Source organism: Berghia stephanieae, chromosome 1, assembly GCF_034508935.2.
Source record: "Berghia stephanieae isolate SIO BIC M18660-M18661 chromosome 1, UCSD_Bste_1.3, whole genome shotgun sequence".
Taxonomy (NCBI): Eukaryota; Metazoa; Mollusca; class Gastropoda; order Nudibranchia; family Aeolidiidae; genus Berghia; species Berghia stephanieae.
The window spans coordinates 13,612,111-13,627,110 of record NC_088360.1 but is presented as its reverse complement, the minus strand read 5'-3'; the positions used below and the strand labels follow the sequence as shown (position 1 = coordinate 13,627,110).

The window sequence follows — 15,000 nt, the reverse complement described above, 5'->3', positions numbered from 1 at the left end:
AAAATTTACACTATCTTCGCGAAGTTCTAAGTTTGAGAGTTCGTTGCCAAGATGAGGGTCATTTAACTTGATCGATATTTGAAGGACAAGTTTTGTGGCCAGATTTTGCAATGCGTTTTTCAAGAGTACGACAGTTAACTGGTTAATATAAACAAAGGGCATTTTTATGGATTCATCATACTCAATGTGTAAAAAGATGCTCCATTCATTCCCTCCAGCAGGTCGGAGGAAACCAATTTTCCATTTTACTTAATACATATCGCCTATAAGACATTACTAAAATTCTTACAATATCCGTCACTGCCTAAGTCAGGTACTCGTTCACACCTGATGTAGTGATGTTCTGTGTGTTAACTGAGCCAGGGTGATAACTGATCACCCATGCAATTTCTGACATGACAAAAAAATATCTTCATTTTGTTATAAGACCAGATACCGTTATGTATTCATTCGCACCTGAGTGGAGTGATGTAAAGTGTGTAAACTGATCCAGAATAATAATTGATCACCTCCTATTACAAGACCAGACAACGATCTTCTGAACCTCTGACGGCAGACGTGTAAACTGGTGCATAATGAGGTCATTCTGAACATTTGTCTTTTAAAGTTCAAAGGATTGAAAATTGTATCAAGCTTTCAATGTAATATATTATGCAGCTGTTGTTGTAGCCAAAATTTATTGTTAATATAAACAAGCAAAGGTCAGAAATAAATAGCAAACGCTCTTTATTATTATTATTATTATTATTATTATTATTATTATTATTATTATTATTATTATTATTATTATTATTATTATTATTATTATTATTATTATTATTATTATTTATTATTATTATTATATATTATTAATTATTATTATTATTATTATTATTATTATTATTATTATATATTATATTATTATTATTTATTATTATTATTATTATTATATTATTATTATTATTATATATTATTATTATTATTATTTATTATTATTATATTATTATTATTTATTATTTATTAATTATTATTATTATTATTATTATTATTATTATTATTATTATTATTATTATTATTATTATTATTATTATTATATTATTATATTATTATTATTATTATTATTATTATTATTATTATTATTATTATTATTATTATTATTATTATTATTATTATTATTATTATATTATTATTATTATTATTATTATTATTATTATTATTATTATTATTATTATTATTATTATTATTATTATTATTATTATTATTATATTATTATTATTATTATTATTATTATTATTATTTATTATTATTATTATTATTATTATTATTATTATTATTATTATTATTATTATTTTATTATTATTATTATTATTATTATTATATTATTATTATTATATTATTATTATTATTATTTATTATTATTATTATATTTATTATTATTATTTATTATATACTATTATTCTATGTGAACCGTTTGATTCTTCAGTCGAATTTTTCACGACGTGCTTTCGCACATTCTGCTCCCTCTGTGTGGAATGCTATTTCAGCAGAAAGCAGACACCATAATTCTCTGTTCTTTCTTTCAGTTTTCTGTGAGTGATTTTATTGATTTTATTGAATAATATATATCATGGCATGTGCATATGTATTAGCGCTTCCGAGCACTCTTGGTGGAAAGGGGCGCTTTAGAAATTACGCATTATAATAATAATAATAATAATAATAATAATAATAATAATAATAATAATAATAATAATAATAATAATAATAATAATAATAATAATAATAATAATAATAATAATAATAATAATAATAATAATAATAATAATAATAATAATAATAATAAAACAATGCTAGCGTAACGTATCGTATCGCATCCTCTAAGAGATAATAAGTTTTAAAGACTCTTTAAATGCTCTGCGAAACTTTCATGCATTGATACAATTTTTCAAAGTTATATAAACAACATTCATTCTAATATTATAATGACGATTTCATGTTATTAAATACTATCTAATACACAAATAAGTGTCATTGTCAATTTTCGTGGTATAATTTTCGCTATGTAGACATTCATTTGATATGATCAACTTTATACATTCGAGATTTTCAATTGATTAATATACAAAATGCAAATAATATCCAATGTCATGTTACTTTAATCATCGAAACCAGATATAATGAACTAAGAATAATTTCAAAGACCCGAGAGTAAGATGTAAATCTCGAAAATATGGATAATAGGAATATTATGGCCGTCTATGCGAAAGTTCTTGAGAGAAGTGAGTCACGAAGATTAAATCAATCAGCTTTTATAATAAGTGGCTACATGACAAAAGGTTGAAAGACACGTATTCACTAATTTGAAATGAATTCAAAGAGAATGCTATTAAAGGAATGGTAATCTAATAATAGAAAGTAAAGTTTTTCTAAGCCTACCTAAATATAACTCCATTCTTATGTTTGTATTACTATTATTATTATTATTATTATTATTATTATTATTATTATTATTATTATTATTATTATTATTATTATTATTATTATTATTATTATTATTATTATTATTATTATTATTATTATTATTATATTATTATTATTATTATTATTATTATTATTATTATTATTATTATTATTATTATTATTATCAGTAATATTGTCATTACTATTATCATCATATTCATCATAACCATCTTCATCATCATCATCATCATCATCATCATCATCCTCATTATTATTATTTTTATTATTATTATTATTATTATTATTATTATCATTATTACTATTATTATTGATTTTATCATTATGGTTATTATCGTTATCATTATTATTATTATTATTATTATTATTATTATTATTATTATTATTATTATTATTATCATTATCATTATCATCATCATCATCATCATCATCATCATCATCATCATCATCATCATCATCATCATCCTCATTATTATTATTATTATTATTATTATTATTATTATTATTATTATTATTATTATTATTATTATTATTATTATTTATTATCATTATTACTATTATTATTGATTTTATCATTATGGTTATTATCGTTATCATTATTATTATTATTATTATTATTATTATTATTATTATTATTATTATTATTATTTATTATTATATTATCATCATATTCATCATCATCATCATCATCATCATCATCATCATCATCATCATCATTATTATCATAATAATCATCGTTGTTGTTGTTCTTGTTGTGTTGGCTGTTATTATTATTATTATTATTATTATTATTATTATTATTATTGTTGTTGTTGTTGTTGTTATTATTATCATTATTTTCATTATTATTGGTATTATTACTATCATTCTAATCTACATTAATATTATTTCCCGTGAAGTGGGTGTGCTACGCTCTGCGCATGTAAAGAACACAACACTGTTTTTGAAAGCATTTGTTGAGGATTAAAACGCACCGTCTGCCTTGCCGACCGATAAACCAAAATTTCCACCTTGTAACCTTATTATACAGTTTTCATTCCCCAATTCCAGTAGAGTATCTAGTTTATTATCCGATATGATTTAGTAATATTATAATAGCTAACAATCAGAATGTTGTCCTTTTTTCCCCGATACCCCCCCCCCCCCCCCTTGCAAAAAAATAGAAGGTGTCTAGCAATTAATATTTCCAAGTTTGTGGAAGGCGTATTTTAATCATGCTCTCTCTCAACATATATTTTAGCATTAATAATGACCATAAATTGTTGACAAGCCATCGTATCACGACTATTTAAATATTGCATATTTTAGAATCATGAGCGCAAATCGTTGACCATGTAAAGATTGAAGTTGAACATATCTTTTGCAATTAAAAAACAAAAATCAAAATTAAAAACAAACACACCCCCCAAAAAAACCCAAATAAAAATAAATAAAAAGAAAACAACAACAACAGCAACAATAACAACAACAACAACAACAACAACAACAACAACAACAACAACAACAAAACAAAATAAAACAAAAAGGAAAAAACCAACAATTCCCCCCCCCCCCCCAAAGAAACAAACAGTTTAAGCGACAACAACAATAATAACAACTACAACAAAACAAACAAACAATTTAAGACTCTTAAAAAATCCAGGTTCTCTTTGATTGTTTCAGAATACTATCTTCCAATTTAAAAAAAAATATTTATCTTAATATTAGTTAAGTTTTAAAACAGACCAAATCAAATCGACTTATTCTGATTAGGAATATGTCCATGTAGGGCTAGATATACTAGCCGTGTATTATTATTTACAGCATTTTTAATCTAAGCACATTTCCATTCGATTTTGAATTAAGTGCACGGACATCATCTTCCAAAATGTCATCTTCGTATGAATGAATTTATAAGACAAAGACCTGTCGGGTCGATTTTACCTCATGTGGTTTATGGAGTATATCACTATCAACCTCAACGCTGCTTTTGAGTAGTGATGGATTGATAAAGAATAAAAACAGGACACAGGACGGCTCGCCCTCGAAGCAAAATGGCGCCGATTGTCGAATTTGCGCTGTGCCCAGTCTCTTGACTAAGTCAATCGTCAAGAAGTGTGATCATTGCGCCCTAACCTTGATAAATGAATTTTACTCAATATTACTCCTATCGACTCAAGTGTAAATGAAAACCTGGCATACGACATTGACGGATATTGTAAGAAGAGGGTTAGTACTTGTACTTATAGGTAAAGTCCTACAATCATCTTGTACTGTTTGAAATTGAAATAAAGTTACAAATGACCGGTGTGTGGCCAAATAATATAACATTGTGAAACGCAATCAGCAGTAGTCCTAACGAAGAAATACCATATCAAGATCAGAAAAATATTGGTAAATTAACCCAATATTTTTCTGATCTTGAGAGCGTAATTCTTAAAGTCATGAATATGCATTCAGTCATATGCGTGGGGTTCATTCTCTAGGAAAGCATACATATCTTGTAAGGCTTATATATATATATATATAAATATATATATATATATATATATATATATATATATATATATATATATATATTATATATATATATATATATATATATATATATAATATATATATATATATATATATATATATATATATATATATATATTATATATATATATATATATATATATATTATAATACTTCCTTTTCACTAAGGCAAACTATTTACTATTTCTGTGCGAAGTGATGTTAAAAGCATATAATCAGATGATATCGAAGTATTCTATTTATAATGGAATAAAAGAAAAAATAAACAACCAAGGACCAACTTACTATGTGTGTTGATATCCAAATCTGTGTCATAGTCCGAATCTTGCACCTCTCCATACAGATCTTCGTCATTGTCTAAATCACTTTCATACAAATCATCGCCACCACCACCACCATCATCGTCGTCGTCTTTATATTCACATCCCTCTAAAGTAACACTGCTCTCTTTGTCCGATACAGCGGAATTCTCCACCACGTCATTGTGGGGGTCAACATCGAGATCCCGGCTCAAATTAAAGAATGGCCCGGATGCTTTGTCTTTATTACTGTTTTCAAGAGTTACAATTTGACTCCGTTCACTGATCTTACGAACTATTTTCTTAAATCTCTTTGGCTTTTTTTCTTTGGATTTGCTTTGATCTGAAGACTGGGATGACAGTGATTGTTCATCGAATCCAACAGATCTTTGAGATTCCATCTGAAAATGCGATTTGATTAAAGTCGATTACATTACAATATTTTCAAGGTATTTTTTAAACCCTGAAAGATTAAATATAGAGTTTGAAAGTGTTTCAGACAGGGGTCAATTGATCTGTAGTTTATCCCAATTTCTTAAGTGTTAAAAGGACAGAGGCAATTGCTTGCAACAGAGGGGTCAGAAAAGAAATATCGACTGAATCCGAAACTGTCACATGTGTGACGAACGATTTTCTTTCACTGCGTGATTTCTTTATCATTCGTCATCGTCTCTTTTAAAACCACTTCAAACCTAGTGGACGAGACATATATTTGACTAACACCTCCAGTAAGATAATCAAAACATAGACAGCCTTTCTCCAATAAAGCTCAAAAATCTTTCTAACGGAAATTTTGGTCGTTAGGTGGTAAACCTTTCCTTTGTATAACGGAACACTCACTTTCAGCTTAAGGCTTATTTACCTGTTCAAATTGTCTGCCCATTGTATTCATGCCTGCTGCTAATTACTTTTTCCAAACAAGACTCCAACGTGCATATGCCCTGAGGTCTTGTCTCGTTCAAGAGTAGCTAAAATTACAATTAAGGTCTAGCTCTCCGGTAACTCTCCGTTACTCCGTATTAATCAAAGCATATGGATATCATTGGCTATCTTAAACAGGAACATTCTTCTGATTGGCTATTCCCATAATTCAGACGCTCTTTTCCATTTCATAAAACCAAATTCATCTCTGAATCTAATCACACACACGCTAAGAAGCCCAAGAAAGAAGAGCTATCCCTCCAATTTCAAACTTTAAAAAAGTTTGTCATCCCTCGGCTGGAGGTAAAATGAATTATTGGTTAACATTCAAAGTGGAACGAGATATTCCTGTGAATTCAATTTAATCTAGCATTACTATTATAGTTTGTGTATATATTTTAATTGTGCTATTCCATGGATGTTCGTAAGTTGGAATACCTGCACAAAACTATATCTATATGTATCTTATTTTATAGTTAACAGCTGTTTATGATCTATGTTATTATTTCATTTATATTCAATATGTATATTGCTTGAATGTCTGTACCCCACCGCCAATCGCCGGCCACACATCATAACCTCAATTATAATTAATAAAAATAAATAAAGAAATACCAGGGACACAACCCTGTTAAATTCTCATCATGTAAGATAGCTCGACTGTCAGTTGATGTTTAATATATATATATATATATATATATATATATATATATATATATATATATATATATATATATATACTAACTACCATTATCATGGAGTTACTGCTTCTCCTTGCCTTTGTCGGCAAATAAAGGCTATTATGATGTGTCGCTCAGGACGATTCGATGGCGAAAGAAAAACTCGATTGGCTCTAAGACCTTGTTGTTTTAACTCTTAAATTGAAGGTCCTGGTCCTTTTCCGTGTCATTGGAGCACCCAGTCGTGCCGAATCCCTGCATCCCAGTCCTTGAACAGTGGTAAACCCCTGATGTCAGCCTTTAACTACAACACACTGTTGTGATGTCCAGAAAACTCTGCAAAGCAGGCGCCAACCCTGGAACTAACTGATACATTTGCCTCAGTCAAGCAAGCCGGCGGGATAAATATAAGCCAAACGGGCTTATACCATTCTCAAATGCATTTTCCACAGACACAAATGATTATACCAAAATAAACAAATAAATAAATAATAAATTAGATCCACTCAATTAGAGCTATTCTTCCTGATAACAAATAAATACTTATTCTTTCTATCTTTTCCTGTAACAATCTAATTAAACTTTATGTATAGAATTGTTATTATTGCATTTGGGCGTTACTATTGTCTTGACTCACTTGTTATTAATACAATTAAGTTATAAGGGACCCTAAGGCAATTCTTAATCACACCCCATATTAAACCTGAGCCGTTTGTGATATAGGTTGAGTGGTGCAGCTGGTAACGAGAGCCATAGCGCGCATACTAGTTCGAATCCAGACCTTTGAGCTATCGGTTGGACTCGATCCCACAACAATAACACACAACCCGCCACAACATGTACCTTCGCTTGTGAGGCGAATGTCCTATGTCCTACTAAACTATCGAGACCCCTAAAAAGTCATTGCGAAAGAGGTCAATTACTTATTACTGTGATTATATATATATATTATATATATATATATATATATATATATATATATATATATATATATATATACAATATTGTAGAAGCTGATCATAATTATACTTGAAATATTTATATATATATATATATTTAATATATATATATATATATATATATATATAATATTATTGAGTGTTGGCTGATGTCTATGTATTATACCAAAACTATCCTAGGAGTGAGGCCTATCATGCAATTATAATATCAATAAATGATATATTATTTACCTTCGAACTGAGGTTCGTGGGCCTACCTCCATGTGGTAGCATTGCTGAGAATAAAAACATCTAAATTTGATATTTTATAGGTGCCTACGGTGCTGTCGCAGACTTATAAACTATTTATGGGTGTGCCGCTTTAAGTTACAATGTTAAGATTAATGTATTCTAAGGTAAGATCTTTTTCTAGGAAATTCTTGAAACTGTTTTTGGGTTACCCCTAATTCATGACATACTTTCATGTCTTAAATAGGATAATGTTTTTAGAGAGGAGAAAAAGCAAAGAAAGAATAGAATGCGTAAAATGCTTGGTGTTTCCTGCTTGTACTTATTACGTTTGTCTCCTGTTTTTCCTTTCTTTCATTTTCTTAGTAACTAAGTACATTTTTGACTCTCTTCTTCTTCTTTTTCTTCTTCTTCTTTTTTTTTTTTTTTTTGGTTGATTTGTTTAGTTTTGATGATTGAACACAATAATAAATGTTGACTCTTATTTCCTCCTCCCCTCCTCCTCCTCCTCCTCCTCCTCCTCCTCCTACTACTACTACTACTACTACTACTACTACTACTACTTCTACTACTACTACTACTACTACTACTACTACTACTACTACTACTACTACTACTACTACTACTACTACTACTACTTCTACTCCTTCTTAACGCCTCGAGCACAATTGGTGGATAATTTCTCTCTATGAAAGCTCATGTTTTTTTGTGTTACTGTTGTCATTGGCATCAACAATAAAATAGTGAACCGATTGACTAAACCAGCGGGAGATAATTTTAACACAATGATAGCCTAGATTCATTGATTATGGAACAGTTTGTTTGATATCATCGGAGATGAATATCTTAGCAAATATGATTAAACGTTATGAACTTCTGTGATCTGATCATAAAAATCTGGAATGCATTTCTGTCGTACATTGACAAAACGCTTTATAAAAATATTTTGATCATAAAATGGACACTTTATAAGATACTGACCGATTCACATGACTCTCGCATGTCAAAATTTCTTAATCACGAGACCTCAAAAACTAATGTTAAGAAGTCTCGGGTTTGAGAATTTTTGACAAGTTGAGAGTCATTTTGATCGGTCGATATAATGAAGTATAAGTTTAGTTCTCTGTCCAAAATGTTATTACAAGATGTTTTGTTGAAGAATAGTGACTGGGATCTATATAAAATACACAATATTATTGTATTCTTTTCAAAGCAATCCTTTACAATAGACTCAAAGAGAGACGATTTTATTAGTGTAACGTTGATTAATTTAGCGAATCGCGTTTTTGTCTGACGTTTACAATGAAAAGCCCTGTCCTTGTGACTGCACGCCCAACAGCAGCAGATCGTAAGAAACGTAAAGAATAGAACGGTTATTGCAAATGGTGATAGATAATTTTTTTTCTCTTCTTACTCTTCTTAGCTCTCATTAAAGCATAATAAATAAATAAATAGATGAATAAATAAATAAACATGACATAATGTTGAATAAAATATATTTCATAAGATTACAATTTTAAAGCGCCTATCCACGGTAAAACACCATGGTCTGTGCGCTTAACGTTTTAAGAATTGAATGCGGAACAGCATTTTCAGAAATGGAACAGTTTGAAATTTGAAACAAAGAATGCAAAATCTATGGATTATTTCAAGGTGTTAGTAGACAGGGAATTATATGATGGGAGATTTATATATGACGAATAATACTTGTTTGCTCTGCTGTTGACATGGCTTTCAATCTTGTATGTATATATTATGCATTATTATATTATTATGGTTATCTTCTATACGTGTGTGTATGTGTGTGTGTGTGTGTGTGTGTGTGGTTGTGTGCGCGCTTTGCATGTCACGGTTAAAGATATATGTTTGTACACCACATGAGTACATTTAAGTTGAAATACTATCTTTACCACGTGTATCGTTATTGTAATATTTAATCAATAGATTTATGGCATTACTAATTAATATTAAGGGCATTCAAAGGATCTTATCCTATTTTGCCCTATACCACATGTTATTTTATTAATGCTTTGGTTGGGGCATGACCCTTTACACTAAGGGACCAATTTTAAAGTCCATTGTCGCCAGGTCGAGCAAAACGTCTTTCCGAGGAGTTAAAAATCGGTCTGGAAGGTGATGGTGGCTCGTTGGTTAAAACAAAAAAAAAAAAAGGGAGAGAGAGAGAGAGAGAGAGAGAGAGAGAGAGAGAGAGAGAGAGAGAGAGAGAGAGAGAGAGAGAGAGAGAATCGGAACGAGATAAAGGAGTGGAAAGAGAAGAGAAGGTTGATGATAATGATTGTTACAACGATGACAATGATGACTTTACCGATGATAATTATGATGGTGATGGTGTAAATGATGATCTTTGGCATCGCCACTACATGATCAATTTCATAAGATAGAATCGATTATCGTTTTTAAAACACTCACCGGTTCCATTCCAAAAGCAAGAATGATAGATATATTACAAGAGATGACAAAGAAGTTAACTTCCCCCTTTAATATGTCCTGATCTAAGAAAATACACAAATTGCAAAATTTCAGACACTTTTAAACTTATCATCCCGATGTGTTTTCACTTTATAAAAGTAATATCGACACTCGCATTTATGAACTTCAAGGGCTATGATCCGCGGGAGGGCGTACTCTTTGTGTCAATTTTATGAATGTATGTGAGTCGCCTTGTGTGCGTGTGGGGTTACGTATTTCAGTTATTCTTTTATATCCTCACACAATTACCAATGCAATCAAGTGACACCCAATGAACCGAGACTATTTTCCAGCCAATAGGGGAAGCAAGTGCTTCGTATTTCGCCATCTTTATGAAGTACCTCTATTCAAGCGTAACGTGGCGGTCTTTTATCTTTGGTCGTTATGTCTCAGTAAGGAATAATAAAACCATAACAGACTTTATTATCGAAAATTCAAATGTTTGGTAGAAGCGGTTGTTTTCAGTAATAGATTAACGCGAATGGAAATTGTGTATAATTGAGACATCGAAGTACCTAATTTTTTAGGTGTCAAAAATACAATTTCAACCTAATGTTCATACCTAGTAAATCGATCTTTAATTTGTTATCATAAAATTTGTTTTGGCGCCTACGTAGTTTCTTAGCGTGAACCGATTTCATAACGTTTCAGAATGGGAGCTGTTTGGAAAAAATGGAGGCGAAATATTTGTTCATTTGACATCGAAAGGATCAAACAATATTTATTGTAAAGAATATTTATACTTGAGTTGGCAAATTTATAGCCACTTAGGCGCTTTTATTGCAAGTGTCGTGACAACTCTCTATCTAACGTAAATATGATGATTCATCATTGTGTTCCATACATTTCCGTTGTTTGACTACATACTGACGTAGGGTACTATGATTAAATACTTTTTTTTCTTTTAGCCCGAAATAATGTAATCCAAATATAGATTTTATTATTTTGAGTTTTGACAAGTTGAGGGTCATATTAATATGCCCCAAAACAAACAGTAACACTTAACATGTAAGACGAGATTTGCAATGATATTTTTTTTCCGACAGAGACAAAGCTGTTACGGGCCAGGTATTTATTTTGCATCTGAGTGTGTTGCGAGAATGTGAGTAAAGAGCCATATAACTCAACTTTTCGCCGCTCAGCGCGGGACTCGAATCACAGACCTATAGGCCAGATGTCGAGTGTCATACAAAGCCGCAGATTGCAGAGGTCATCTTGCCGATTGGTTTTGAGAAATACTTTCTGGCCAAAATGAAATGGTTTTTTTCCCCGTGTACTACAGTAGAAGTCAATAACGAGTTGGGGACAATTATGGGTGTCACGTGTATGATTCGTTGGAAAATTGTTTTGCTTCAGCACGTTTCAATTTTGAAAAATATCAAACAGTTAGTAATCACCGTTACCGTGATTTTATGAAATAGGCATTTTTTTTTGGTTTGATTATTTCCCTTGTTCGATTGAACTGGCGAATTGTTTAAAATCCGTTAAAGTAACTAGTGATTGTATGGAAACATATTTAGTTTTTTCCCTTGTTCAATGGACGGTTAAAAAACGTTCTAAAATTGAAACTACATTATATTAATATAATATTGGAAGATATTTATTATTTTTCGTACACAAAATGAAATGGTTAAGATCAAATTATTCCAGCCCTCTCATTGGAAAACCTTATCATTTCGTAGTAAATACGTAGTCCTTGAATAAGGCTTTGAACGAGTGGAATAAAAGTTTTATTCGCAGAATATTTTGGCCCATTTTATTTGAGCGAAATTGGGTGTAAAAGACAACTGATTGGCAATCAAAAATAATCTTTTGGTGAGTGGTGAGCTTGAATACAAATCCAACGATTTTAGTTTTGAGTAAAATTGTCATTCAAGCAGAAGGAGAAAGATACAAATTATGGTGAATAGAAGTACTACATAATACCATACCATTTGGTTACAAAATATCTAATAATCTTACTTGTAGGGGTGGAATAAACGTATTCTTTCATCTCTTCGTAATTATTAAACTCGTTATATTTTTATCGTGCAGTAACGCATACTCGCAAGCTCGCTGTGTTATTGGACACAATAAAAATAACTCGTTTAATAATTACGAAGAGATGAAAGAATCGTATATTATTTAATGATTTGTAAGCTGATTGCAAGCCATTTTATAATTGGACCCAAACAGCAACATTATATTAACCGTACCCTTGGAAAACACGTATTTAAAAATTTGACCAGAAAATTCGTCCGTGAAGTCCCAGGCTAGAGAGATTTTATCCAGAATCGATATTTGAAGGACGAGTTTTAAAAACGTTTTTTTCCAGAGTATTGCAATTAATTAGAAAATGATATTTTATACAAAGTGGATGAAAGTAAATATAAAGAAATGGAAAGACATGAAAACAGATATTTAATGTATAATTGCATGTTGTTAATTTATCGACCCATATAATGAATTGGGATAGTAGAAAAACAAACATCATATCAACTAAAGTTCATATAGTGTTTAAAGGGCAAATATGGATTATTGCTCTTCAAATTCGGCATAGCGAATTGAATTGGTCAGAGAGGTGGGAAATGCAGCATAAGGAATTCATATGTGCAAGTGCAAGATGTAAATAGTTGACGTCACAAAATTCATTCATCTCTTTTTAGATGACATAACATTGTATCTCATTTCAGAACAGGAACTCTTATGGTGGTTAGTAATGGTCAATAAGGAATAGTCTGGTTGCCAAACTATGAACCCCCCCCCCCCCCCCCCCAAATAATTTTTAAAAAAGTTCGCCCAATTATTTTTGCATTTTATCAAAGTTAAACAGCTCTAGATTAAATATCTGAATAGTGCTGCCTTGAGCAAATTTAGCATTTTGAGAAATTACGTCACAAAGGTCACGAAAAGGTCATTTTTTAACATCTTCAGAAATCATTTTATAGTGTATAGAATGAAAGATTTAGTCAAATTAAATGCAAAAATGCTTGTTTTTTTTTTAATTGACCGAATAGTTGACAAATTATTAGCATTTTAGATATCCAAAAGGTCAAGGTCATGCCAAGGTCGTCACGTAAAATAACCCAAATGTTGCCGTGTTTGGTATCAAATTCAAAGTCTTGACAAGACCAATACAGAATTTTGTATATTTATGCTATTTGTTGATATTTCCATTGTCTACAGCGGTAAAAGTATAATTGGGATAATGAAAATGACTAATTTTGTGTGGAAAACACGCAGAGAGTCCCCATAATGAGAGACCATGCCCTGTATTGATTCTTTAGTTTTACTTTCCTTTACTTTTTTACATTGCTAATTGCTGAAGGCCAAAAAAGGAGAATGCATATCTGACATGTATCTCTTGAAAATTAAATCACTCGTCATCAATGTCTTCGTCGCTTGACTCACCGTTTGACACGGAAGTAGCTTGATGAAGGCGATTTTGACAGTTCTCAAGATCATGGCATTTACAAACTATTGTGCATTGAAGCTGCACGGGCATCACAGTCACATTTTGATGATCCACTAGGTTTTTTTTTCAGGAGAACATCCGCATTGCATAGTGTCTAACAACTCGGTGGTACACTTGAGGTGTTGCTTGGCACTGGCACTGTGATTGGAGCAAGTGACTTGGTTAAGGGTAACTTCAACCATCCAAAATCTGTGAGTTGTGAATCTGGTGTAGAATTGAGCAGGCAGGCAAAGGATTGTGTAATGTAAGTTGGTGCGCCGTTCGAATTTTTATGCTGCGACATAAGTTTAATCTATTGTTATGCTATGGGATTAATGGTTTGTCGAGATTTAGACTAGGAGTCTCTCTTCAAATATAAACTCCGACATCTTTATGAAGCCATACGTACTGCTAATGCAAACGCCACTCTGAAGAGAAATCTGCAAGAAACTGTCTCTGCTCGTGTGATTGTGATCTTGGATGGATGCGCATTCTTTATTGTGTAAACTTGACATCCAAAGGAACCATCCAGGACTATGTCAATAATTTTTGGACACTCTTATTGCCGAAATGGACAGAAGTGACCTTCCCCTTGTTTTTGACAGATAACATGATTTCAACATCAAAAGTGCTACTCGACAAGGTCGCAGTGTAAAAGTTCGAACGGCACACCAACTTACATTACTCACTCCTTTGTCATCTCAACTTCAATTCTTGCTTGTACTGAGAACAAAAAGCATTTGATCCGCACACACTATGCTGAATTAATGTCCAGGGTTGGAGCTCAACCATGCGAAAAGCTTCTCTTTATCACAGGACACGAAAATGTTTATCTCCAAATTAACCATGGAAAAGTCTCTACAAGAACAGACTTGGAGACGACACACGAGGAAGCGGATGTCATTATGATGCAACAAACAATGCATGCTGCTTCACTGACCTATGTTGTTAAGTCCTTAGTAACGATACGGATGTTTATGCGCTTTTAGTTGATTTCTACCACAAGCTTAACTTGT

At 31.0% G+C, this 15,000-nt stretch overlaps 2 protein-coding genes across 2 annotated transcripts in view; one reads left to right on the top strand and one right to left on the bottom strand.

Annotated features, from left to right (window-relative positions):
* Positions 1-10,756, bottom strand: part of LOC144968378 (uncharacterized) — a 37,402-nt gene extending 26,646 nt beyond the window's left edge. The window contains exons 1-2 of the mRNA XM_078906667.1: positions 10,492-10,756; positions 5,260-5,674 (exon numbers count right to left, since the gene is read on the bottom strand). Coding sequence (XP_078762793.1) covers positions 5,260-5,674; positions 10,492-10,500 — 424 coding nt within the window. The 5' untranslated portion in view covers positions 10,501-10,756. The remainder of the gene's footprint in view (positions 1-5,259; positions 5,675-10,491) is intronic.
* LOC144968549 (putative small nuclear ribonucleoprotein Sm D2) overlaps positions 1-15,000 on the top strand; it is a 399,977-nt gene that overhangs the window by 366,726 nt on the left and 18,251 nt on the right. The gene's annotated exons all lie outside the window — the stretch shown is intronic.